Raw genomic sequence first — 27,679 nt, 5'->3', positions numbered from 1 at the left:
TTAAAAAATAGCGTGATCTCTAATGAGCTGGTTCACTTTGTCAGTGTGGTCATATATGAGCAATATTTACAATCTAGTTTTTAAAAAACATTGTATTTAATTTGGGAATGCTTTTTAGAAAATCAAAATACATTTTACAAAATAACATTCCTATTGAAGTGTGTTACTGTCAGTTTGACAGGAATCATGTTATGGTTTGTATAACTAAAGCTGTTTTATTATTATTTACAAGTAAAGGTTAGTTTGTCAGTGATGCAGTCGCTACTTTTTTATTTACTGATTTGCTTTTCTGAAATTAGTAGTTATTAAGCAGTATTAATAATGTAGTTTTAAAACAGGACATCACTTACATCATTTATTTGTATGATTCTCCAATAACTGGAACTTTTAAAAATTGGCATGTCTCTATTGAAATGTCATTTGATTTTCATATTTGTGAAATTGATAGCTGATGTCCTGCAGACTCTTAATATTTTTTTGATGCCCATCACTACCCTACTAACATCATGCGCTTCTTATATTTTAGGAAAAAGTATTGGGGGACGTGGCCACAAAATTAGCGACTATTTTGAAGTAAGTTCATTGAGGATTGTCTCCAGTTCCTAATTCAGTACTATTCTGCTGTGAGCTAGAAATAATTTCTTAGAAGCACAAGGTCAGCTTTTGATTACTTACTTGATTAGAGCAGAGCTTTATTACTATGTGATATCTTTCTAGGAAAATTAGATTTACATTTACATTGGGATGCCATATCATTTTTTTCTAAATACTTTCTCACATAGTCGTTTATAATTACCTGTAAGATAGGCAAAATACATATTAGTGTTTCATTTTACAGATGATGAAACTGAAGACCAGAAATGTAAAGTAGCCTACACCGTAATTTTTTGAATTTTTGCAGTCAGACCGTGGCAGCAGTGACCTTGAGCAATAATAGAACACTAGGCATAAATGGGTTAACCCATTTAAGGCAAAGTCTGAATTGAAGAGTAAAGAATAGAAGTTAAAGTTCACTGGCTCTCTAGTTCAGAATTCTTTCTGCTATCAAGTGTAATTATTAAAACAACAAACATGGTCTACTCAATTGAAAAATATTTATGTTTACTTGAGAGAGCAGAATTGGCTGATTAACGGAAGGGCTGATTTTTTTTTCCACCACTGCTTGCTTTCTTGGGTTCGGAAAATCTAAAGTAAAGCAGTTGCTGACCATGAGATACCTGATGCTCTTTGGTTGAGGTCAGTCACTTACTGATATCATTCATTAAGAACCTTTGCCAAAGGTACGATGAATTCAAATCAACAAATGTCTCTTGAATGCCTACTATGTGCTAAATTTTATGCTAGGCTCTATTGATAAAATAAATAAGGGAAAATCCCTAGGTTGCAGGAAGTTGTTTAATGAACATGCTAGGAAGTTCTTATCTGTGCTGTTCATGTAAGTAAAGTAATTAAACAAGAAATGATGAAATGGACAATAATCTACACCCCCAGAGGAACTTTGCTGCAGCAAGTTATTTTCTTTTCCCATCCTTCGTATGTAAACTTGAAATAGGAGAAAAGATAGCTATGGAATAGATCAGTTGGCTTGTCTTCATATGCAGCTAAGTCATGCACTTTGTACAGAAGAATTGATTTTTTAAAGATTTTGTGCTGTTAGAGGGAAGGGACCTATTATAATTCTTTTTATATAGTGCCATGAACACTTGGGTATCTTGAGAATGATATTCTGTTTAAAATAGTTGATTATGTTCACTAAGGTCTATGGGTAAACATTTTGAAATTTCTTGGGATTAGGGACTATATGGCTCAATAAACATTTGTAGGGGACCTGTGCTAAGATTTGGGGGGAAAACAAAATATGTTTATTGCTTTGGAGGAATTTATTTGTCTTTGAGTTGACCAAAATAACAGATTATAGTCAGAATATAGAGTAATAAGGATCTTTATAAAACAGTCTCTTCATGTTCTTGTGATCAGTAGTCTCTCAGTCTTTTAGGACTTGGCTGACCTTGTGTTTTTTTTGTTCTGGACCCATTTAAATGACTACTTATTTTAAAATTAGGTATATTTAGATTAATTGTTAATGTCATATCTGAAATAACTGTCTGAGCCTGCTTTAGTAAATAATAATGCTTCCTTTTTCTTTTACTCAGTACCAGGGTGGAAATGGCTCAAGTCCAGTAAGAGGCATACCTCCTGCAATCCGTTCTCCTCAAAATTCACATTCACATTCCACTCCTTCCTCATCTGTAAGTCATCTTTCAAGTTTTTCATGCGTAGTCTTTGGGAGGGTTATGTACACTGAATAAGTTTTATAATTTGTTGTTTTTTATTGAGAACTTCTATATAAATAAGTTAGCATTTATCTTTTAATACATTATTTCTGTGACATGAATTAAATCCTTTTAAATTATCTGGTGCTATTGGAATTTTATTTCTGGAAGTGAGCCTCTTAAAGATTTTCTGAATTAATTATATCCAAGAAGCATTGTTTATGTTAAAAGAATGCCTGTTGAGTCTGTGGGACTAACATGAGTACTCTTGTATCAGTCTGTATTCAGTTGTTGATTCCTAATTTATAACTTTCTTAACAATTGAATTTCTTAACCACTAAAATGATAGCATAATTCCTTTCTGGGAATCCTTAAGAAAAAGGCAGGGTATGTAGTTCAGTATAGGAAAAGAATCATGGACTTAAAATGATCTTAAACTTTTTGGTTTTTTCATAACATTTTAGATATAGTTCTTTTATATGCATTGTTTTGCATATTGGATTTCATTTTTAAATTTACTTTCATTGTGTGAAAGTTCAATATCTAACTAGAAAAACAATATTGGTTTTCAGTAATTTAAAGAGGAATTAAAGATTTTTAAAAATCAGAGTTTCACTTATTTATTCAAACACCTTGTTTTTATTTCTTGTGTCCCCTTCTTGTCCTTTGTCTTTAGACATACTTGGTTTTGTTTTACTCATTTTGTACCTTTCAGGATATCACATTGCCGTGTATAAAAGTAAGGCATAAGATTCAACAGTAACTAAGAGTTGTAGTGATAGCGTTGATACAATGTTATAATCTGCTTTCAGTGAGTGTCTTTTTGAACTAGTGACCAGATAAACTATGAAATTCATTGATAAATTGATATTAAACTACATATGGGCATGTATTATTGTCCCTAGTAAGTTTGTTTTTTCAACTATCATAATCATTGTTTAATATTTTTCAGAATAATTTATTTGGCCTTATTTTTTTTTTAACTGTATGAAAGCATTAAGATTTCTTTTATGGCACTAGAATGTAAGCTCTATGAGGGCAGGGAATATATTGTTGTATTTCTCACTGGGTCTTATGTAGGAGGTATTTAATGAACGCATGTTGAATAAATGGTGATTAAAGGTTTTAAAAGTCAATTATGTCTCAATTTAGGTATTATTCTGATAGAAACTTCTTCAGAAATGTTAAGTAATTGTTGCTAATTAGAAATCTGTTTTGTTTTGTGTTTTTTTTTTTTTTTTGCTAATATAAAAATTTTAATAATTTCTTTAGGTTCGACCGAATAGCCCTTCTCCTACTGCGTTAGCATTTGGGGACCACCCTATTGTACAACCAAAGCAATTATCCTTTAAAATTATTCAGGTAAATGATAATTAAAATGTTTTTTTCTATGGCTTCTAAGAAACCATTGACTAACTTACTAACAACTAAGATGTCTGTTTGTTTTATATGTAGTCATAAAGCAGAATTACACATCAAGAAAGATAACTTACTAAACAAAAACAACAGAATTTGTAGGACGGGGTGAGAAACTGAAACACACAATTTACTGTCAGCTATTTAAACAACCGTTAACATGTCAGTTCTGTTTACTGATTCTTTCTGAACTTAATTTCCAAGTATATGTAATTGATATTTTGTGAAACTGCTGTATTTTTTATAAGTGGACATTAAAGCCTCTCATTTGACTGTATTTATTAAATACGTATATGTGACAAATTATAAACTATTTGAATTATTTGTATATTTTCTATACTTATTTAGTTTCATGAATTTTGAGCACTAAGTTTTTCATTTTAATTTTTTACATGTGACAGTTTCTGAGTGGCACTTTCTCAGACTGGGGTTTGGGAGAGTAGATCTTACTCTTCAAGCTCAGCTTGACAGTTTATTTCTATTAGACTTTATTTGTGAGGTCATATCCAAACTGTTGTGCATGTATCAAAACCTCTTTCTTTGGATGATCCTGAGGCTAGGATTACAAGTACATTCCTTTCAGCCACTGAGTAGATCATGAAAGGTTTTGCTGCATGAGATGTTGGTCAAAGGACATAAAATTTTAGTTGGAAAGTAAGTTCAAGGGAACTATTATACATCATAGGGGCTACAGTTAAAAACAATATTTTGTGTATATGAAAATTGCTAAGAGAGTAGATTTTATTCACACCACAAAAAAAAATGATATGTGTTAAAGAACTTGATTTAGCCATTCCACATTGTATATACATATATCAAAACATCGTGTTGTGTACCATAAATAGATAGGTTTTTACTTATCAATTTAAAAAAGGTCTTGCAAAATTCAAAAAAATCAACTAGAGGAATGTATAGCACAAAGCAGCGGATATATTGAATTATAATGAGGAACATCAGTATTCTAAGTAATTGGCCTTTCTAGATGTTTCTTGGTAGTCTGTAGCATTGATACACTTGAAGTTATTAAAACTGCACTAAAACTTTTTGAGATTCACTTTACATATACACACAAATATATTTTTCTTTACATTTTGAATTTGGAGTAAAATCTAGTTTTATGTTTACTTGAAACGACATATATAATGGAGATAATAAAATAACTTTTTTTCATTTAGACTGATCTCACAATGCTGAAATTAGCAGCATTAGAAAGTAATAAAATCCAGGACCTGGAAAAGAAGGAGGGACGTATAGATGATTTGCTCAGGGTAAGTAATGAGTCATAGAGGGGAAAAAAATTGAATAAATTATTTGGCAACAGTCAAACTGTTCAGAAAATACTTAGCATTGTAAAAAAATCTGTAGCTAGGCCAGGCGCAGTGGCTCATGCCTGTAATCCCAGCACTTTGGGAGGTCGAGGCGGGCGGATCACAAGGTCGAGAGATCAAGAGCATCCTGGCCAACATGGTGAAGCCCAGTTTCTACTAAAAATACAAAAATTGGCTGGGCATGGTGGTGCGTGCCTGTAGTCCCAGCTACTTGGGAGGCTGAGGCAGCAGAAATGCTTGAACCCGGGAGGCGGAGATTGCAGTGAGCTGAGATCGCGCCACTGTACTCCAGCCTGGCGACAGAGTGAGACTCTGTCTCAGAAAAAAAAAAAATTCTGTAGCTAGAACTCAATAAGCTTTTTCTGTTAGTTTAAGTACATGATTGAAAATACCAATTTTAAAGTGAAATATTTTATTAGATCTTCAATAAATGGAATTGAGAAACTGTTGGAGAACTGGAAGTTAATAACATTTATATGACCAACTACCATAACACAAATAGCCATTTCATGTTAAAGTTTATTGATTTTATTATATGCCTGACATCTGATACCTATACGATGAAGTAACTGCTGCAGTTCTGTAGGATTTTTAATGGAAGCTTTATTTAAAAATACATCTAGAAGTATACTTAAGAATGTAAGGGTTTAAAGCAGCAGTTCTTACCCCTTGATGCTCCTTAGACTCACCAGTTGGGAAGGGCGAAAGTACTAATGCCTGAACTCTACCCTGAGGTGTTCTGATCAAGTTGATGACGATGTAGGTCTTGGACATTGGTAGTTTTAAAGGCTCTCCCAGATAATTTTAATTTAAGACAGCATTGAGAACTACTGGTATAGAAACTCGATAAAACCAACACCTGTGATCCTACTGTATTTGACAGTGTCTTTAAAACATCCAGTGTGTCTTTTTCCTGATCCTGTCATATTTACTTTCTCACACCCATTTACCATTTAACCACTATTTTAAATTTTGTATTTGTGATGCCTTGGTGTTTCTTTATGGTTGTATTAAATATGTGCTTACATTCTTCACAACATATTATTTCAGTTGGTTTTTGAACGTTAAGTGAAATTTTCCAGTATGGACCCTTTTGCCCAGCTTGTTTTCAATGAATGTTATATATCAGAGAGTCATCCACTTTGATGAGTATAACTGTAGTTTGTTCATTTCATTGCAATATTGTAAGGTGTTACAAGTATACCATAATTTCTGTATCTTTTCTGCTTTTAGTTGACATTTTATTTCTACTTTTTCTAGTATAAACAGTTCTAAGAACATTCTCTGTACATGTCTTCAGGGCACATATGAAAGAATTTTTCTGTGGTATATGTTTAGGAAAGACATAGCCAGAGTACAGGGCATACACATTTTCCATTTTACTGTGTAATACCAGTTATTTCTCAAGGTTTTTTGGTCTGGTCTTTTTTTTCCCCCCCTAAGTGACAGGATCTCACTCTGTCGCCCAGGCTAGAGCACAGTGGGGGATCATAGCTCACTGTAGCCTCAAACTCCCGGGTTTAAGCAATATTTCTACCTCAGGCTCCCAAGTAGCTAGGACTACAGGCTCATGCCATCACTCCGGGCTGATTTTTTTTTATTTTTTGTAGAGCTGGGAGTCCACAGGCTGGTATTGAACTCCTGGCCTCAAGTGATCCTCCCACCTTGGTCTCCCAAAGTGCTGGGGCTATAGGCATGAGCCACCATGCCCAGCTGATCTTTCAATATAAATTATTAGTCTTACTGAAATTGGTTTTGGGTATGGCATGATGTAGGGTTTCATTTCACTTTCTTTCTATATGGATAACCAGTTGTTCATCCCCATTTAATTAAAAGCTCATTCTTATACTGCCAGCTCTATCATCATAAAATCTTGTTTCCAGTATACAAGTGGATCTGTTTCTGTGTTCTGTATCATGTTTCCTTGTTCTGTTTGTGTCTCTACACAAGTACTGCAGCATCTTTTTATCATTGTTGATAAAACAATTTTTATCAGTTGTTTTTGGCTGTTAGTAACAGTGAACATAAATAACAGTACTTCAGATGAGATAGAAGTTTATTTTTCAAGAGAAGAACAGAAGTGGGCAGCTCAGATATTATTACTCCTCAGTATCATAAGGGACCTTGTCATTGTTAGTTCATGGCTTATATCTCAAAGGTCACATCAAGGTTCAATATATCTATTAGGGTCACAATTATATCTGCGTTCTAAGCAGATAACAGGAGGGAGGATGGGAGCAGAGAACACAAAGCACAATTCTGTGTGCAGCCTTCTTGGATATCTCATTGAACAACTTCTGCTTGCATCTCATTAACCATCCTTCGCTGCAAGGGAAGCTGGGAACTGTAGTCATTTGGCTAGGCAGATAGCAATCCAGGATAAAACATTGAATTTCCATTATTAAGGAAGGAGGAGGCTTGGGTGATCATAGTTACGTAGCTTTATGTTAAGTCATGATACATGGTTAAACAGATATCCTCTTCTTCATTTTGGCTATTTTTGGCCCTTCACAGTCTTAGAGAAATTTTAGAATCAGGTTTCAAGTTGCATATGCATCATACACACACAGTGTTGAGATTTTGTTTGAATTGCTGAGGGTCTATTGGTGCTAAATTCTGTTTCCTCTTCCTTGAAAAACAATTGTGTTGGGTATCTAATTTTAGGTTGGCAATTCTTTTCTCTCAGCACTTTTAAGATTTTGTGCCCTTGTCTTGTGGATTCCACCATGGTTGGCCTAGACTTTTGATTCTCAAAGTGTGATCTTCAGACCAGGAGCATCAGTATTACTGGAGAACTTATTAGAAACGGAAATTTTCAGGTCCTTCCTGAGACCTGATTCAGAAGCTCTGGGAATGGTTCCCAGTAATCTGTTGTAACAAGCCCTATAGGTTATTCTCTTGCCACTGTACTAATCAGACTCATCTTTTGATGTTAGAAGGAAGCCTCTTCTCTGAGCATATGGCCACCTACAAAGTGAACAGAATTAGTATCCTATTGCTAAGGAAGAATGGTGAGGACAGTTGTTGGGTAGGCAACTTGTGTATGTCATTTATAAGTTCAGTGGAGAAAATATTTTGTTAGTTATAAGAGATAGAGGAAAACCCACATTTAATTTGTTAATTATAAGAGATAGAGGAAAACTCACATTTATTTTTAAGTGATAGACACTTTATATACCATATTTTAGTTATTTTTAACAAAGTGAGGTAGATTGTGTTGCTTCTATTTAGAAATAAGAGAGCTGAACTAAAGTTCTTATAACTTAGCCGAAGTTAACCTTAGAGTATGGATTTGAATGTATGGATATGGATACAAATTTCCCTGTATGTACTTTCCACTACACACTTAAGTAACATTTAACAGTATTATCTCATGGTTAAGTAGGCTTTTTTTTTTTCTCATATCATACTCAGATATTTAATATTATTAGTCCTATCTGTATATAATTTATTTAGAACATTAAAACTATTTCTAAGCTTTTCATATTCCCCAGTCTAGACCTCTTGCATTTTCTACTTATGTCATAGGCTAACTGTGATCTCAGACGGCAAATAGATGAACAACAAAAATTACTTGAAAAATACAAAGAACGATTAAATAAGTGCATATCAATGAGCAAGAAACTTCTTATTGAAAAGGTAGGCTAAAAGTTGAGTAAATTTTCACTTTCCCTTCGTTAGCCCCTTTTGCTTTGTATGCTTTTATAAATTAATGAATACAATTGAGTGATGATTTTTTTTTCTCCTTTTCAGAGTACACAAGAAAAACTGTCAAGCAGAGAGAAGAGTATGCAAGATCGATTACGCCTCGGGCACTTTACAACAGTTAGACATGGCGCTTCATTTACTGAACAATGGACAGATGGTTTTGCATTTCAGAATCTTGTGAAGTTAGTCATTCTTAACATTTAAAAGTTTTTAGTATTCGTTTGGGTTTTCATTACTTTAAAAGATTATAGATTTGTAATTATGCTCTCCAGTTCCTCCCTACTCTGAAATCATAGAATTTAGTACATTTGAAAGGGATATGAAACCAAGAGTATTACAGTTTTAGCTTAGTAATTTCTTGATTAATTAGCAGTCATCTATAGAATGTAATATATTATTCTAATTCTGGCTTTCGGAAATATTAATTGAACCTTTAGCTTTACAGATGATGTTTTGAGAGGGAAATTGTTGAAAATTTAATTTTCACTGGAAGATTTGTGTGTGTGTTTATTTCCTAGGATTTTCCTACTTAGTTTTTTCCCATTCCCCAATCCTTACGTGTTAATGTTCAGCACTTGCCTGCTCTCTATTCCTAAGGAAAAAAACTTCTCTTTTGCCTCAGATATAATAACTGATTTATCAGTTAAACTGAACATGTGGCTTTAGCGTTTCTGAGGTAAACTCTATTTATTATTTATTTATTTTAATTTCAACTTTTATTTTAGTTTCAGGGAATATATATGCAGGTTGTTACAGGGGTATATTGCATGATACTGAGGTTCGGGGTACAATTGAACCCACCACTCAGGTAGTGAGCATAGTACCCAGTAGTTTTTCAGTCCTTGCCCCTGTCTCTGCCTCCTTCATCTTTGTAGCCCCCAGTTTCTGTCATTCTCATCTTTATGTCCATGTGTCTCCAATGTTTAGCTCCCACTTATACATGAGAACATGCGGTGTTTGGTTTTCTGTTACTTTTCAGATCAAACTTTTAAACAGAGGAATTATAGTTACCATATTTTCTTGAGTTCAGATGGTGGTAGAAAAGGATTTATTGGCTGTTTATGTGTTAAGGAGTGCTAAATATGCTACTCCGTTTTTGGTGGAAAATGTTTTTAAACCTGAAAATGGGGAGTAATGCCAGCATGAACATCAGCTTTTCCAGAGTATCCAGTTATTTGAAATAGAGGCAGAACTTTCTTTCACATGGTATCACACCAACATTGCTGTTCAAACACTGCCTCCTAGGACTTGCCACAGAATGACCTTCTCTCTCAGCAGATTTATTCAACTTTTCTTCAACATATCTGTGCTAGTTATACCACAGTGAAACAAAGGATAATGTCCTTGTGATATTAGAGAGTTTGGGTTTCAATTCTGCAGATAATGGGACTTGTTAAAGGTTTACATATAGTGTACGTGATCGGAATGATATCTACAGTGATAGTTGTAGAATAATAACTGATGGTAATGTGAAAATATTATTAGAAAGAGGATGAATGTTATTAGTAGTTAAGATGGAGGGGTATCCAGATGAAAGGTGATTAAAGCATGAACTAACATATCAACAGTAAAGTGGAAAGCAGGAGAAGATAATTTTTTAGTGTTTATGAGCAAGAGGCTCTGCTACTAAACCCAGACCGGCAATTGTCCTGCAATGAATAAAAGAGACAGTTATATAATTAATATGAATTTTCTGAAATATAAATTCTACTAGTAGTTCCAATTTCTCCTCTTAACTGTCAAAAAAGAGGCCACAGGTGCAGTGGCTCACGCCTGTAATCCCAGCACTTTGGGAGGCCGAGTTGGGAGGATCACCTGAGGTTGAGAGTTTGATACCAGCCTGGCCAGCAGGGTGAAACCCTGTCTCTACTGAAAATACAAAAATTAGCCAGGCATGGTGGTGGGCACCTGTAATCCCAGCTACTCGGGAGGCTGAGGCATGAGAATTGCTTGAACCTGGGAGGTGGAGGCTGCAGTGAGCCGAGATCATGCCACTGCACTCCAGCCTGGGCGACAGAGCGAGACTCCGTCTCAAAAAAAAAAAAAAAAAGAAAGAAAATAATTACTTGTATGTCCTGACTTTCACTAATAAGCATTTACTGAGGACCTACTGTGTGTATATCAAGCCGTTTATAATTGGTGATATAATCCAGAGTGGTTAGAAGATGAGAAGAGAAATAAATAAAAGTAATAATATTAATCTCTAAACTGTATAGTCATCCCTGAGTAATCAGCTATTAATATCTATTCCAGTAATTCTTTACTTTCCATTAATATTTTAATCATTAGGATTATTATTGCTTGTTTGCATTTATACCATCTTGATTGTGCCCTAAAATAGCCTTAAGATTTACTTATTAAAAATTGAAATTCCTGCTTCTAAATGAAAACCGGATTAAAGTCTTGTTCTCACTTTGCTATTCTTGAGATTTTTCTCTACCCTTTCAGTCTTCTACCTAGATTCTTCTTGATTTTTTTCACTCCTATCATATTCTGCTACTTTATCACTAAAACCATAGGGAAGGGGATGTGTGTAAGGTCAATTCTGCATTAGCAAAGTAGGAGCCCTTTAGTTGATGTCAGTGGTTGGGGAGAGGAGGGCATGAAATATTTGACTTGCTCTAAGTATTGTAACCATGTAGGATTTGAAAATTTTTTATTGGCATAGTGAGGTGACCTGAAAGAGAACATGGTTACTGTTAGAATAAGCTTAAGGTGTTGTATGATAAGTTGGTTTTAAAAAGCTTCACTGTTAACTACTTTATGCTCTGCTCAAACTGCTAAAATATCTAATCTACATTTTAATAATAGACATGGTATCTATTCGTTTTTAGAATTAGGGAGCTATTTGCAAAATTGTTTCAGTTTCTTGAATGGGAAGCATTGATTTTATTTTTGTTACGTTCCCATTTTTCAGAGCCATGCTAATTTTTCTTGCTATTTTCTTGTCTTTTTCCCCTTAAATTATCAAAAAAAATTTTTCTCATAAATTTCTTATATTAAGGTTAATTTGTCTCATTTCAAAACACCAACTTCCCATTACCAATTTTTTTTAACAAAAGTAGATTTAGAAAATAACTCTCTTCATATTAAATTCATATTTGCCTTTTGTAAATTTGTTTGCAAATACTGTGGTGAGATGCATGTGTAATATATACCCCATACTTTAATAGTTTGGGGTATTGTTTTATCTCATTTCATTCAAGAAACATTTACTGAGCAAAGGTAAGTGATGATCACTACACTAGGTACTAGGGATACAACAGTATAAATACTGTATAAGTAGACACCATCTGTGTTCTTAGGGAGTGATGTCATCTAACCGGACACTTTCTGATAAAGTATCTATAGGAATAATATTTATTAGAAAGAGTGAGGTGGGGAGATAGAAGATCCCATGAAATTATATATGGCAACACATCTTTCCCTAATCTAGGGGTTTAGAGAACACCTCACTTAAAAAAATTCTTTCAAATGAGACCTGAAGGATAAGTACAAATTGGTTCACAAGAGTGGAACCAAAAGGTTATGAATGTATATTATATGGTTTTTCATGTTTTTTATGCATTTTTTCCAAGTTTAGCGTTGAAAAGTAATGGAAGGTTAATATGGTTTTATTTGTTTATTTTTACACAGGCAACAAGAATGGGTGAATCAGCAAAGGGAAGATATTGAAAGGCAAAGGAAACTTCTAGCCAAACGCAAACCTCCCACAGCTAATAATTCTCAGGCACCCTCTACCAATTCTGAACCAAAACAAAGGAAAAACAAAGCAGTCAATGGAGCAGAGAATGATCCCTTTGTTAGACCAAATTTACCACAACTGTAAGCCTCCATTTAAAATTTTTCTTTTTTAAAATTGTTGCCAGTGAGCGTGAATGTTACTAATGGATGTTATTTATAATTAATACTTAGATAGCAAAAATGATTAAGACCAGGAAGGAAGGCAGTATTGAAAATTAGCTCTAAATTAATAGCCCCAAATATCTGAATTCTACCGTTTTAAGCAGAGATTTAACAATTCTCTTTTAAAACAGAGACCTAGGTAGCTAAGAGGTTACCAGAATTCACCCTTCTGTGTCTGAATCAGTTAGGAATCAATTAAAAGTTTTGGATTATTCTAATTCAACGTTTCCATTCACATTCCTTTGTCTGAGAGAATGAAGTAATGTAACTACCATTTATATGTTTTCTCAACCTGTGAAAGCAGTTCATTAGTGGGTTATAGGTATTGTTTTTCCCTTTCTGCTTTTCTTTGTTTTCTGGATTTTCTTTGTTAATGAATTATTCTTTATAATTTAAAGGACAAAGACGTTTTTTAAAAGAAAATTTGGAAAATAGGACAAGAATAATAATATAGACCATGATCCCATTTCACAGAGAACACCATTGTTAAAATTTCAATATACAGATGTATCCAAACTTATATAAATTTTCTGTTCTAGAAGAACTTACATAAACTCACGTGAGTAGAAAATACATAGACCGGGCACAGTGGCTCATGCCTGTAATCCCAGCACTTTGGGAGGCCAAAGTGGGTGGATCACGTGAGGTCAGGAATTTGAGACCAGCCTGGCCAACATGGTGAAACCCTGTCTCTACTGAAAATACAAAAATTAGCTGGGCATTGTGTCAGGCACTTGTAATTCCGGCTACGCAGGAGGCTGAGGCAGGAGAATTGCTTGAACTTGAGAGGCGGAGGTTGCAGGGAGCCAAGATCGTGCCATTGCACTTTAGCCTGGGGGACAAGAGTAAGACTGTCTCAAAAAAAAAAAAAAAGAGAAAATACATGTACCCTCTAATGTCTTGTATGTCATGTATTCTTTTCTCCTCTATTGAAAGAGTGTCTGTCATCCATGCTTTGAATCCCATCCACAACTGTATCAGGAACCTCTTCTGTTGATACCTCCTTTGTGCTCTGCTTGTTACTTCCCTTCCAAAAACATGTAAGCAAAACCATTAAAAAACTCTCCCTCAATTACAAATCCCTTTAGTCTCTATATTCTGTATGTTCTCTTCATAACTAGGCTTCTTCAAAGAGTTGCCTGTCCTCGTAGTCTCTTCTGCCTTGTCTTCCAGTCGCCCTTTCTTAACTGAAATTTTTCTTAAGATTATCTTCCTGATGCTAAATGCTGTAACATTTGGGTCTTTAACTTACGTGGCAGCACTGAATATTGTTGACTTATTTTTTTCCAAAAAGACTCTTTTAGTTTTGAAGATACTGAAGTTTCCATTTTAACTCATCCGGCTGCATCTTCTCAGTCTCTTTCTATGGGCATCATTTACTTACCAATCTGTAAAATGTAGATGACTTTTAGGGATATGTCCTAGGCCATCACATTTCTCACTCTGCATATTCTCCTTGAGTAGTATCTACTCTTAGGGTTTCGGTTACCATATACATCCTGCTGACATCAAAATTACCATCTCCAGCCCACTTTTCTCTTGAGTATCGGATACTTCTGTCTCAATCTTGAATATCACATCCTGCTTAGTTGCTATCAGTACTTAAATGTCTCACAGGAACTTCTAATGCAGCCTGTTCAAAACTATATTTACTAAAAACAAACAAAACCTTGTATTTACTGTTATCTTTCCCATTCAGTCTGTCTTTACACACACATACTTTGCCCCTTTTCTGTGTTCTCTTAGTGAGTGGCACTACCATCCTCTCACATGTAAGAATTCTAGTTGTCACCTTTAACATTTTAAGTACAGATTTTATTTATTTTTATTTTTTATTGTTTTGAAGAGATGGAGTCTCCCCATGTTGTCCAGGCTTGTCTTGAACTCCTGGGCTCAAGCTGTACTCTTTGCCTTGGTTTCCCAAAGTGCTGGGATCACAGGCATGAGCCACTGCACCTGGCCAGATTTTGTTGATTTTTTCTTAATCCATTAGTGATTAGATGGTGATAGTATTAATCTTTCAAAGTCCATCTCAAAATGTACTTTCTTCTTAAAGCCTTTCTTAATTTTCTTGAGCTGTTGTAAGTTACAATTAAAACATTTTGACTATATTAATTTTTTAAAAGAACTGTACTTTTTGTAAGTTAGTAAATTTGTTTAAGAAAAAACCAAAACCCAGGTGAATGACTGGCTTGGTGGGTGATTGTATTAAAAGAAAGTGTGGGCTGGGTGGGATGTCTCACACTATAATCCCAGTGCTTTGGAAGGCTGCGGTGGGAGGATCACTCGAGTCCAGGAGTTTGAGACCAGCCTGGCCAACATAGTGAGACCTTGTCTCTATTTCTTTAAAAGAAAAAAAAAGCAAAGTATGTGTTAGCTTTAACTCTACCCTGTAGATACCCAGTCCTGCTAGATACCAGATATGTCCACTCATCCTTTATGCAAGTTCCCACTAACACCATTCATTCTAACTCAAGTTAATGCTGTCTTTTACTTGGGTGATGTTTATAATCTCTCCCTCTTCCCGCTTCAATTTTGGTCTCTTCCTGCAGTCTATTTTCATGTCGTAGAGTCATTTTTCTGAAATAAAAATGTGATCCTTTCATTCTCTTCCCTATAACCCTAACAAAGCTCTCCAGTACTTGAATGATCTAAACCAAAAGTCCTAATATGGCTTATAAAGCACTTTTGATCTGGCTCCTTCTTCGTTATCTAGCCTCATCGTTGCCATCACTCAGTACTTCTACTTCGCTGCCAACATTCAGACTCTCACCCATTGTCTTAATTTCTGTTAATCTTTTAAGTCCCACGGTAGTTATCGCTTCCTCCTGGAAGCTTTTCTTTAATATATGAAAGATGGGAGTTATTTATTACTTTGAGGTATCACCATAGTAAGTACCCTCTATCTCTTCAGTCACAGCATCAATGTCCACTCAGGTGATGACACTAGGAATCTGCCTGTCATCTTAATGTTTCTCTTTCCCTCATTCTCTGTGTCTGTTTCCATAACATTTTCATGTTTGCTGCATTCTTCATTTTCACGGTCACTGTCTTAGTGTAGGACCTTGGTTTTTTTTTAACCTAGATTACTATTTTTCATGTCTCACCATGTTTAACCTCTGTCAGTGGCTTTCTAGATAAAATTCACCCACATGAAGACCCTTTATGTAAACCTTATTTCTCACTTTATCCTCATTCTCCAGCATTTGCCCTACGTATATCTTAAGTTAAACTTTTTCAATTCTCTAAATGGATTGTGCTTTCTTGCTTCTGTGACTTTATCTTGTTCCTTACCTTTCTTCATTTGTCTCATTTCCTGTTTATCCTTTAAGACTTGGCTTAAATGCTGTCTTCAAAAGGAAGTTCTCTCTAACCTTTTTTTTTTTTTTAACCAGTTTCTCCTATTGCCTCTCACACTAGGTGCCATGATATTTTGTGCATACTTGTATGTATTGTAGCATTTATTTCACTGTTTTATCTCTGTAGTCCCAATGCCTAGCACAGTGTTTGGTGTATGGAAAGTGGTCAGTACTAAATTACAATACACAAGCATTTAGGCTGGGTGCAGTGACTCATGCCTGTAATCCACTGTTTTGGAAGGCCAAGGTGGAAAGATCACTGAGGTCAGGAATTTGAAACTAGCCTGGGCAACAGAGCAAGACCCTATCCTTACAAAAATAAAAAAAAAAAAATTAGCCAAGTGTGGTGGCATGTCCCTGTAGTCCCACCTACTCAGGAGGCTGAGGCAGGAAGATCTCTTGAGCCCAGGAGTTTGATTACAGTGAGCTATGATCACTCTACTGCACTCCAGCCTGGGTGACAGTGAGACCCGGCCTCAAAGGGAAAAAAATAAAAAAAACACATTTGATCGAATTTCATTTTCTTTTTGATAGATCATCTTTCTGGTTTGTCACAGGTATTTTGTTTACTAGTTGTCTTCCAAGATGCTAACAGCTTTAATTATAGTCTAATAGTCATAGTCTTCTTTCGTTTCTATCCCATTTTATTCCATATGTTGACCTAAAACTAACTCTGTGGCAAATGAAGTGATGGGTACTACATGGCAATTTGATTGCATTCTTAAACAAATTATAGGTTTAAATAGGGCAAAAGGCCACAGAAGCACTTTGATTCATATATACTGCAGTTTGAATAATGCTTTTTTAACACAAAATGTCACATCTCTACTTGGCAAACTATCTTTTAAAACTTCTTTTGAATCATTGTTTAATGAAAATGGCTTTGGCTTGTGTGCAGAATATCTAGTATAATTAGGGGACAAGTTATGAATCTAGTTATCAATTGTCTATCAAGAAATTAACATAGAAAATGAAGTTACTATTATGTAGTACAGTAGTCCCCAACCTTTTGGCACCAGGGACCAGCTTTGTGGAAGACAGTGTTTTCATGGACTGGGGTGGGGGCTGGGGGATGGCTTTGGGATGAAACTGTTCCACCTCAGATAATCAGGCATTGTATTTTCATAAGGAGCACACAACCTAGATCCCTTGCATGCGCAGTTCACAATAGGGTTTGTGCTCTATGAGAATCTAATGCCACTGCTGGTCTGACAGGAGGTGGATGGAGTTCAGGTGGTAATGCCTGCTGGCCCGCTGCTCACCACCTGTTGTGCAGCCTAACAGGCCATGGACGGTACAGGTCTGTGGCCCAGGGGTGGGGAATCCAGATGTGGTGGGTAGGACTTTAGGTTCTGTAGTCAGACAGATGTGGATTCCAAACTTAACTCTCCCAGATTATTTTTAGTAAGTTATTTTACTTCTTTGAATCTCCATTTTCTTGTGAAAGTATCTACATTATACTGTTGAAAAGATGGTAGGAGGTAATGCATGTACTTGGCATGGTTTTTAGTTCATAATTTATTTTTAACTATTAGCAAGAGTCAGTTTTTTAGGTAATAACTTGTAATTTTAGTTACAAAGACTTTTTATTCAGAGTAAATAGTTTGGGTAGTTAATACTATCTCTAGATAAAGTCTGATGACACTTACATTGATTTTCCTTTACTAATACATTTTAACCAAGATTTTTACTTAAAATATATTTCAAATTAAGCTTTGGTTGTATCTGTTAGACTTACATGTTGCATGTTTCACAGAGGGTGACTGCAAAGTTAAGAGTAAGTAATATTTTACCTCATATATTATTGAAGTTTGACAGGTCATTGCTTTTCCATTATAGCTTTAATTTTAAATTAAGAATATATTTTAGGCTGGGCGTGGTGGCTCAGGCCTGTAATCTCAGCACTTTGGGAGGCTGAGACGGGAGGATCACTTGAGCCTAGGAGTTTGAGACCAGCCTGGGCAACATAGCAGGACCCCATGTTTACCAAAAAATAAAAAATTAGCCAGACATGGTGGTATGTACCTATAGTCCCAGCTTCTCAGGAGGCTGAGGTGGGAGAATTGCTTGAGCTGGGGAGGTCAAGGCTGCAGTGAGCTGTGATTGCATTGCTGCACTCCACTCCAGCCTCAGCAACAGAGGAAGACCCTGTCTCAAAAAAAAAAAAAAAAAAAAAAAAAAGGAATATATTTTGTATAACATTATTAGTAGACTACTTATCTCTTTTTAAAATTAATGAACTTATTTTTTAGAGGAGGAGGAGGGCAGTAGTACAGCAGAATTGAGCAGAAAGTACAGAGTTCCTATATACCTAACCCCTGTCCCCACACGGATACATTCTCTTCTACTGTCAACATCCCACACCACAGTGGCACATATGTTACCTGCATAGACACATCGTTATCATCCAAAGTTACATTAGAGTTCACTGTTGATGTTGTACATTCTATGGGTTTTGACAAATGTATAACTGATTTTTCTAAAATCCTGTCTGAAAAATCTTCCTTTCATTGGAGAATTTAATCTATTTTTCAATTCATGCAATTACTTATTGAGGCTTAAATTTGGTCTTTCTTTATGCTTCTGTTTATCCTACTTAGTCTCCCCCTTTTTCTTTTTTTCTCACCTTTTATTACATTGACCAGTTTTTGTTTATTTTATTCTTTTTCTCTGTTACAGTATGAGCATGCTTCTATACACAGACACACATATATACACACGTCTACCTATAGGACATCATTATTGTCTTGCATAGTGAGTGTTCATATGGACTTTATCCACATATTTATTTATTTTTTGCTCTTTACCTATTTCTACACCTCTCACAAGATTTTTCTGCCAAGAATACCCTTTACAAATTTTCCTTTGTAAAGGAAAATTACAAAGGGGTCTGTTGGTAGTGACCAGTTTTTGTTTGTCTGAAAATTATTTTGCCTTCATTCTTTGGATATCTTTACTGGTTTTAGAATTTTGGGTTGGTAGTTACTTGAAGAGATGATTTTTATTGTCTTCTGATTTACATTATTACTATTGACAAGGTAGCTGATAGCCTTTAGAGAAACAATCCTGAATGCAGCATAAGCAGTATTTGGAGATGAGATAACTAAGAGTGTTTCAAAAACAGATGAACAAGATCAGTCTACAGGTTCATGAAGGCCAGCAAATTCCAGGGGATATGAATAAAAAGAAACACTCATTGAGGTTGGGTGTGGTGGCTCACACCTGTAATCCTGCCACTTTAGGAGGCCGAGATGGGTGGATCGCTTGAGCTCAGTTGAAGACCAGCCTTGACAACATGGCAAAAACCCATCTCTACTAAAAATGCAAAAATTAGCCAGGCATGGGCCTGTACTCCCAGCTACTTGAGGGGCTGAGGTGGGAGGATCGCTTGAGCCTGGGAGGCCAAGGCTGCAGTGAGCCATGTGCGTGCCATTGCACTCCAGCCTGGGTGACAGAGCGAGATCTCTGTCTCAAAAAACAAAACAACAAAACAAAACAAAGCTCATCTGTACACATCATAGTGAAATTTCAGAAAATTAAGGCAAAGAGAAAAAAATTCTTAAGCAGCCAGAGGGAAAAAAGACATATTGAAATAACAGTTTAGAAAAGACAGGCAAACACCACCCAAAAGAAAGCTATATTAAATCAGACATAGTAAAATTTAAGACAGAAAAAATTATTAGAAATGAAGTGGTTGTTATAAAAGGTTGAAATCACTAGGAAGCTATAATAATTCTAAATTTATATAAATATGATAACATGGCCTCAAGATAAATAAAAAACTAATAATAATAGGCAGATCCACAAATCATAGTGGGAGATTTAAACACATTTCTTAGAAATAGAACATGTAGATAAAAATAAAGCATTACAAAACAAAACACACAGTGCATGCAAAATTAATGGGATTGGCAAACTTGAACCAATGGACATATATAGAATACCTCCCAACATCTGCAGAATACCTGTTCTTTTAAAAATATTGACTATAAAAAGTTGGTTATAAAGCAAGCCTCGGCAAATTTCACAGGATTGAAAGTTTATATAAGAGTGGTATTCTTTCTCCCTTAGTCATTGGTAGAACTCCAGGATGAAAATGATTGAAACCATTATATATGTTCCCTGACCACAATGCAATTAGCTAGAAATCTATAACTAAAAGGTAGTGGAAAAGTGCCAATGGAAATGAGAGAAAATTCTGAAATGAAAGATTTCAAAATATTTTGAAATGAATGTTAGTGAAAGTGCTACATAACAAAATTGGTAAAATGTATCTGAAAGAGTATCTAGAGAGAAAATTATAGCTTTAGTTATGTATGTAAGAAAAGAAGAAAAACTAAAACTTTAGAAACTAATCATCTATTTCAATAAGTTAGAAAGAAAATGAGCAAGAGAATTAACCAAAGAAGGAAGAGGGAAAAGATAGCAGAAATTAATATAGGAAACACACATACAATACAGAGAATAAACTAGTTTTTTAAAAATAGCGTTAAAATTTTTGTAGGGGAGAAAACCTGATACAATTGATATGATTGATTTTTAAAAACCACAGCTATCCCCAGGAATGAAAAAAGGAATATTACTACTGTGTCTAGATATTTAAAGGAAACAACACATTATAAATTGCTTAAATTTGAAATCTTTGTGAAATTGACAAATTTAAAGAAAAATACAGTGGAACCAAAACTGACAGTAGAAGAAACAAAATCCACGTAGTTCTGTAAGTATTAAATAAAGTGAATCTGTAATTTAAACATTTATTCAGAGAAAAACTGCAGGTCCAAATAACCGCATCTAAGAATTCTATCAGCCATTTAAGGATGAAATAGTGCCAGTCTTTTACAAACTTTTTTGAAGAACAGAAAAGGTAGATATGCTTCCCACTTATTTTCTGAGGCCAACATAATCTTGATGTCAAAACTCAACAAAGATTGTACAAGAATGACAGTTACAGGCAAATCTCACTTGTGAAAATAAATCCACAAATCTTAAAATAGTAACACAAACACAACATATAATATATAAAAATGCTAATTTATGAAGACCAAGTTGGGTTTATGTTGGATGTGCAAGGTTGGTTATAGATCAGAAAAATATATATAACTTTTCACATAAATAGAAAAATCATATGACTATCTTAATAGATATGAAAAATTTTAAAAAATTAGATAAAATTCAACATTAATCTGTGACTAAAACTCTTAGCAAACAAGCAGAAGATACTTCCTTAATCTGCAGTTTGCATTCCTTTTTACTTTTGCTTGAGTATCTCCATGCTGTACTCTTGGGTCATCATGCCTCTGTTTTTTTTTTTTTTTTTTTTGAGACGGAGTTTCACTCTTGTTGCCCAGGCTGGAGTACAATGGCACGACCTTGGCTTACTGTAACCTCCGCCTCCTGGGTTCAAGTGATTCTCCTGCCTCAGCCTCCCGAGTAGCTGGGACTACAGCCATGCGCCACTATGCCTGGCTAATTTTGTATTTTTAGTAGAGATGGGGTTTCTCCATGTTGGTCAGGCTGGTCTTGAACTCCCGACCTCAGGTGATCTGCCCACCTCAGCCTCCCAAAGTGCTTGGATTACAAGCGTGAGCCAACGTGCCAGGCCCATCATGCTTCTTAATACCCAATTTCTTCTTCCTGGCCTCCTGCTGTTGCTTCTTTTTAATTTAGTTCAGATATTACCTTTTCCGTGACTTTTACTAGTTTCCTGCAGATAGAATGTATTTTTTTTCTTTGCTCTGTGTATTCATAGCTGTATTATAAAAAGTAATTATCTTAAAATCAGCTGATGAGCAACCTTGATCCCATTTAAATCTAGCCTTTTTTAAAGACTAGGATATGGCATTTTGGGAAAACCATTATTCTGTTTACTGACCCCCAAAGATTCACATCCTTTCCACATGCAGAGTACATTCACCCTATCTCAACATCCCCATTACAGTGTCAGCACAAAGTCTGACATCACATCTAAATCCCATAAGCTCAGAGTTCCAATTCTCATCAAATAAATGAGATATGAGTGAGACTTGGGGTATAATCCACCCTGAGACACAGTTTTTCTTCATCTGTGAAACTGAAACTCGAGAAGCAAGTTACCTCCTCCCACAGTACGATGGAGGAACCAGGTATCTGATGACAGTTTAGAGACATTTCTGTTCAAAACAAAAAGCAGTGGAAGGAAATTCCTGCAGAATTTCAAAATCCATTCAAACTCCATTTGGATTCAAGGTCTGGGAATAATATTTTATGATGATCTTCTGTGCTTCTGCCTTTTGGGCACAGGGTTCTGTCCTCTAGGTTATCCTTTCTTTTTGATGAAGTTTAGCCTGCTAACAATCTGTTTAAACTTTTTAGAAATTATGCTTTTTTTGGGGGGGAGACAGAGTCTCACTCTGGGTTCAAGTGATTCTCCTGCCTCAGCCTCCCAAATAGCTGGGGTTTACAGGTGCCCACCACCATGCCAGGCTAATTTTTGTATTTTTAATAGAAACAGGGTTACACCATGCTGGTCAGGCTGGTCTCGAACTCCTGACCTCAAGCAGTTCACCCGCCTTGGCCTCCCAAAGTGCTGGGATTACAGGCGTGAGCCACTGCGTCCAGCCTTTAGAAATTATGCTTCTTAAAATTCTAGCCTCTGTCCCCTGCCCAGTTCCAAAGCCACTTCCATGTTTTTAGGTATTTATTAAAGGCGCATTCTACTTCCAGGTTAGAAGATCTGCAGTAATTTCTTATGGCTGCTGTAACAAATCACACAAACCTAGCTTTAACCAACACAAATATTACCTTACCGTTTTAGCGATCACGGACCTGAAATGGGTTTCATTTGGGCTAAAATCAAATTGTTAACAGGGCTATGTTACTTCTAGAGACTCTAGAAGAGAATCCATTTCCTTGCCTTTTCCAGCTTCTAGAAGCTGCCCACATTTTTTGGTTTATGATCCCCTTCCGTCTTTATAGCCAGCAGCGGCCAGTCAAGTGTCTCACCTGTCACATTACTCTGATTCTGACACTGCCTCCCCTTCCCTCTGGGCACACATGGGTAATGCAGAATAACTCCCTGTTTTACTATCAGCTGATAAGCAACCTTAATTTCACCTGCTACCCTTAATTTTCCTTTTCTTTATAACCTAACATATTGACATGTCTCAAGGATTAGGATATGGAAGTCTTTGGCCATTATTTTGCATATCACAGTAGTACTTGTATTAGTTTGCTTTCACGCTGCTGATAAAGACATACCCGAGACTGGGCAAGTTACAAAAGAAAGAGGTTTAATGGACTTAACAGTTCCGCGTGGTTGGGGAGGCCTCACAATCATTGCAGAAGGTGAAAGGCACATCTCACATGGTGGCAGACAAGAGAAGAGTGCTTGTGTAGGGGAACTCCCCCAACCCCCTTTTTTTTTTGAGACGGAGTTTTGCTCTTGTGCCCAGGCTGGAGTACAGTGTCAAGATCTCGGCTCACCGCAACATCCGCCTCCTGGGTTCAAGCAATTCTCCTTCCTCAGCCTCCTGAGTAGCTGGGATTACAGGTGCCTGCCACCACGCCTGGCTAATTTTTTGTATTTTTAGTAGAGACGAGGTTTCACCATGTTGGGCAGGTTGGTCTGGATCTCCTGACCTCAGGTGATCCACCCTCCTCGGCTTCCCAAAGTGCTGGGATTACGGGCATGAGCCACCAAGCCCAGCTGGAACCTCCCCTTTTTAAAGCCATCAGATCTTGTGAGACTTACTCACTATCATGAGAACAGCATGGGAAAGACCTGCCCCCATGATTCAGTTACCTCCCACCAGGTCCCTCCCACAACACGTGGGAATTCAAGATGAGATTTGGGTGGGGACACAGCCAAACCATATCAGCCATTATACTTATACTAAGTATAAGTAATTGCACTTCAATTTCTATTACATTGTGAACATTTGGACTCTTCAAAGGAAGACTAGTTTCATCCCTCCCACAATCACCTATTTTTTTTCCCTAGTGATAACATTTTTTAATTGAGGTTAAATTTATGTAACATACGAATAACCATTTAAAGATGTACAGTTCAGTGGCTTTTAGTCCATTCACAGTGTTATGTACCATCACTTCTCTCTGGTTTCAAAACTGTTTCCTTAACCCAGAGGAACACTGTGCACATTAAGTAATCACTCCCTATCCCTTTCTCTTCTCACCTCCAGTAGCAAATAATCGGTTTTCTTTCTCTGTGTATTTGCTTCTTCTGAATGTTGTATATAAAATGACTCACACCTTATATGACCTTTTGTGTCTGGTTTTACTTAGTATAAGTTTTCAGGATATATTCATGTTGTAGCATGTATCAGTACTTCATTCTTTTTATGGCTGAACAATATTTCATTGTGTGATTATGCACAATTTGTTTATCCATTCATTCATTGATGGACATTTAGGTTGTTTCCACCCTTTGGTTATTATAAATAGTTCTGCTATAAACACCTGTCTACAAGTTTCTGTGTGGGCTTGTTTTGTTTTCTTTATCTGTCTAGTACTGAGTATTATGGTAATTCTGTATCTTAACTTGTTCAAGAACTGCTTATTTTCCAGTCTGCACCGTTTTACATTCCCACCAGCATGACAGTTATCCCTATTTTTCTACATCCTTGACAATACTTTTTACTTTCCCATTTTAAAAATCATAACCATCCTAGTGGGTGTAAAGTGATATCTCACGGTAATTTTGATTTGCATTTCCCTAATGACTTAATGTTGTTGAACATCTTTTAATGTGTTTGCTGGTCTTTATATATCTTGTTTGGAGAAATGTCTATTCAAGTCTTTTGCTCATTTTTTCACCAGACTGTTTGTTGTTTTGTTGTTGTGGGAGGTTTTTTTTTTTTTTTTTTTTAATGTGGATACTAAAGCCTTAACATATATGATTTGCAGATATTTTCTGCTATTCTGTAAGTTGTCTTTTACTTTTTTGATAATATCCTTTGATGTACAGAAGTTTTTTATTTTTATGGGTACATAGTATTAGGTTGGTGCAAAAGTAATTGTGGTGTTTGCCTACTTTCAATGACAAAAACCGCAATTACTTTTGCACCAACCAATGTACGGGGTACATGATATATTATGATACAGGCATACAATGTGTAATAATCACATCAGGGTAAATGGGGTATCCATGACCTCAAGCATTTATCATTTCTTTGTTATAAACATTCCAATTATACTCTTGGTTATTTTCAATGTACAATATATTTTTGTTGACTGTTGTCATCCTCTTGTGTTACCACATACTAGATCTTATTCATTCTATGTTTTTGCACCCATTAACCAACCCCACCTTTTGCCCCCTTCCCCACTGTCCTTCCCAGCCTCTAGTAACCATCATCCTACTCTCTATCTCCATGAATTCAGTTGTTTTAATTTTTAATGTTTTTAATTTTTATGTAATGTATTTTGTTGATTTTTGTTACTGTTGTTGTTTATGCTTTTGGTGACAAATCTAAGAATTTATTGCCAAATTTATAGTCATGAAGATTTACCCCTGTGTTATCTTCCCTTTGTTTTGTTTTGTTTTGAGACAGGGTCTTGCTCTGTCACCCAGGCTGAAGTGCAGTGGTGCGATCTCAGCTCACTGCAACCTCTGCCTCCCAGGTTTAAGCGATTCTCCTTTCTCAACCTCCCAAGTATCTGGGATTGCAGGTGCCCATCACCACGCCTGGCTAATTTTTGTATTTTTAGTAGACAGAGTTTCACCATGTTGCCCAGGCTGGTTTTGAACTCCTGGCCTCAAGTGATCCACCTGCCTCAGCTTCCGAAAGTGCTGGCATTACAGGCATGAGCCACCATACCCAGCCTCCTGTATTGTCTTCTAATAGTTTTAGTTCCTATATTTAGGTCATTCATTCATTTTTAGTTAATTTTTGTACATAGAGTGAGGTAGGGGTCCTACTTCATTATTTTGCATGTGGTTCCCTAGTTGTCCCAGCATCATTTGTTGAAGAGATTATTCTTTCCTCATTGAGTGGTCTTGGTACTCTTGTCAAAAATCAACTGGCCATAGATTTTTGGGTTTATTTCTGAATTCAGATCTATTTCATAGGTATATATGTGTATTCTTATGGCAATACCATACGTTTTGAAAGTCTCCAATCTGTGGACGTAGGATATCTTTTCATTTAATTAACTCTTTTTGAACTCCTTAGCAATATTTTGTAGTTTTTAGTAGGCAAGTCTTTCACCTCCTGGGTTAAATTTATTCCTAGGTATTGTATTCTTTTGGATGCTATTGTAAATGTAATAGCTTCCTTAATATCCTTTTCAGGTTGTTCATTGCTGGTGTATAGAAGTAACTGATTTTTGTGCATTGCTCTCATACCCTGCAGCTTTGCCAAATTTATTTATTGTTCTAGTGATTTTTTTTCTTGTGCATTTTTTGGGGATTTTCTAAATATAGAGGCATGTCATCTGCAAATATAGATAGTTTTATTTCTTAGCTTACAATTTAGATGCATTTTATTTCTTTTCCTTACCTGACTGCTCTGGTAGGACTTCCAGTGCAATACTGATTAGCAGTCATAGACGTCCTTGTCTTTTTCCTGATATTAGGAGAAAATCTTTCCATTTTCACCATTAACTATGATGTTAGTTTGCCTGGGTTGTTGTTGCCTTTTGTTGTTGTTGTTGTTGTTCTTTTCTTTTCTTGCTCTGTTGCCCAGGCTGGAGTACAGTGGCACAGTCTCAGCTCACTGCAACCTCTGCCTCCCAGGTTGAAGTGATTCTCATGCCTCGGCCTCCTGAGTAGCTGGGACTACAGGCGTGCACCACCACATCTGGCTAATTTTTGTTTAAGTGCCTCTAACAGTCTATTTACCATAGTTTGTGTTCTTTGAGGCTTCATGTTAATTCTCTGCTTAAACAGAATGTCTTTAAGACATTGAATACCAAATTTGTTTGAAATGAATATTCCCTGTTTTTGTTATTTCTACTAACTTTTTAAAATACTGTCACCCCATATTTCTGTTAAAATATTTTAGAACACTTTTAAAATTAAAATTTTCATTTACTCAGACTTAGTGTGGAAGATTATCAGGAGTCAAGTCTTATGTTTGGGGTTTAAATTTGTTAACTTTTAAAATATTATGTGTGCATAATAAAAATAATACATTGTTATGTGTGCATAATAAAATATTTTTATGTTTGTGTAATAAAAATATTAATAATTTAGCTATCATCAGATATGAGTCTATGGGAAGAGATGGATTATATCTTTGCCTTATCTATGAATAAAAGATTTGCTAAGTAATTTAACTGACTGAATTGTTTGAGAGGGCAGGTTCTTTTAAAAGCATCTTACACACATAAAAGTATTGATAATTAAAAGCCACTGATGTGAACATTATCCTAGCTTAGCTCTTTTCATTCTATGTCTAAAATCCTGTTTCTTTAAAGAAGATTGTTCCCAGTTTCTTTTATCTAAATACATAGATTTCTTTAAAAACGTTTTTGATTAATACAAATGGACAACAGAGGTTATCGAAGAAGCTACAATGTGTCAGGTATTAATAATCCCTAATACTTCCTAGTAGGAAGAGGGAGAGAAAATGTAAGAAATGGCTCTTTTGTCATTTGGGGGTTTGCATTCTAATTGACAAGACAAGACCCAGGCAGAGGAACTCTTACTGAGATTTGTGAATCCCAAAATTATATATATGTAAAATTT

General features: G+C 35.7%; 1 protein-coding gene across 9 annotated transcripts in view; it reads left to right on the top strand.

The window, feature by feature from the left end:
- TLK1 (tousled like kinase 1) overlaps nucleotides 1-27,679 on the top strand; it is a 170,513-nt gene that overhangs the window by 102,716 nt on the left and 40,118 nt on the right. For 5 of the 9 annotated variants that reach the window (XM_063790559.1, XM_016950017.4, XM_063790561.1 and 2 more), the window contains 6 exons: nucleotides 2,154-2,249; nucleotides 3,546-3,635; nucleotides 4,865-4,957; nucleotides 8,546-8,656; nucleotides 8,771-8,907; nucleotides 12,362-12,550. In XM_063790559.1, the coding sequence (XP_063646629.1) occupies nucleotides 2,154-2,249; nucleotides 3,546-3,635; nucleotides 4,865-4,957; nucleotides 8,546-8,656; nucleotides 8,771-8,907; nucleotides 12,362-12,550 (716 nt within the window). Of the gene's footprint in view, nucleotides 1-526; nucleotides 574-2,153; nucleotides 2,250-3,545; nucleotides 3,636-4,864; nucleotides 4,958-8,545; nucleotides 8,657-8,770; nucleotides 8,908-12,361; nucleotides 12,551-27,679 lie in introns of all 9 variants that reach the window. The other 4 variants (XM_001141231.8, XM_063790562.1, XM_016950015.4 and 1 more) reach the window with 2 other exon arrangements.

Source organism: Pan troglodytes, chromosome 13 (assembly GCF_028858775.2).
Source record: "Pan troglodytes isolate AG18354 chromosome 13, NHGRI_mPanTro3-v2.0_pri, whole genome shotgun sequence".
Taxonomy (NCBI): domain Eukaryota; kingdom Metazoa; phylum Chordata; class Mammalia; order Primates; family Hominidae; genus Pan; species Pan troglodytes.
This window is presented reverse-complemented; position numbering and strand designations above follow the sequence as displayed.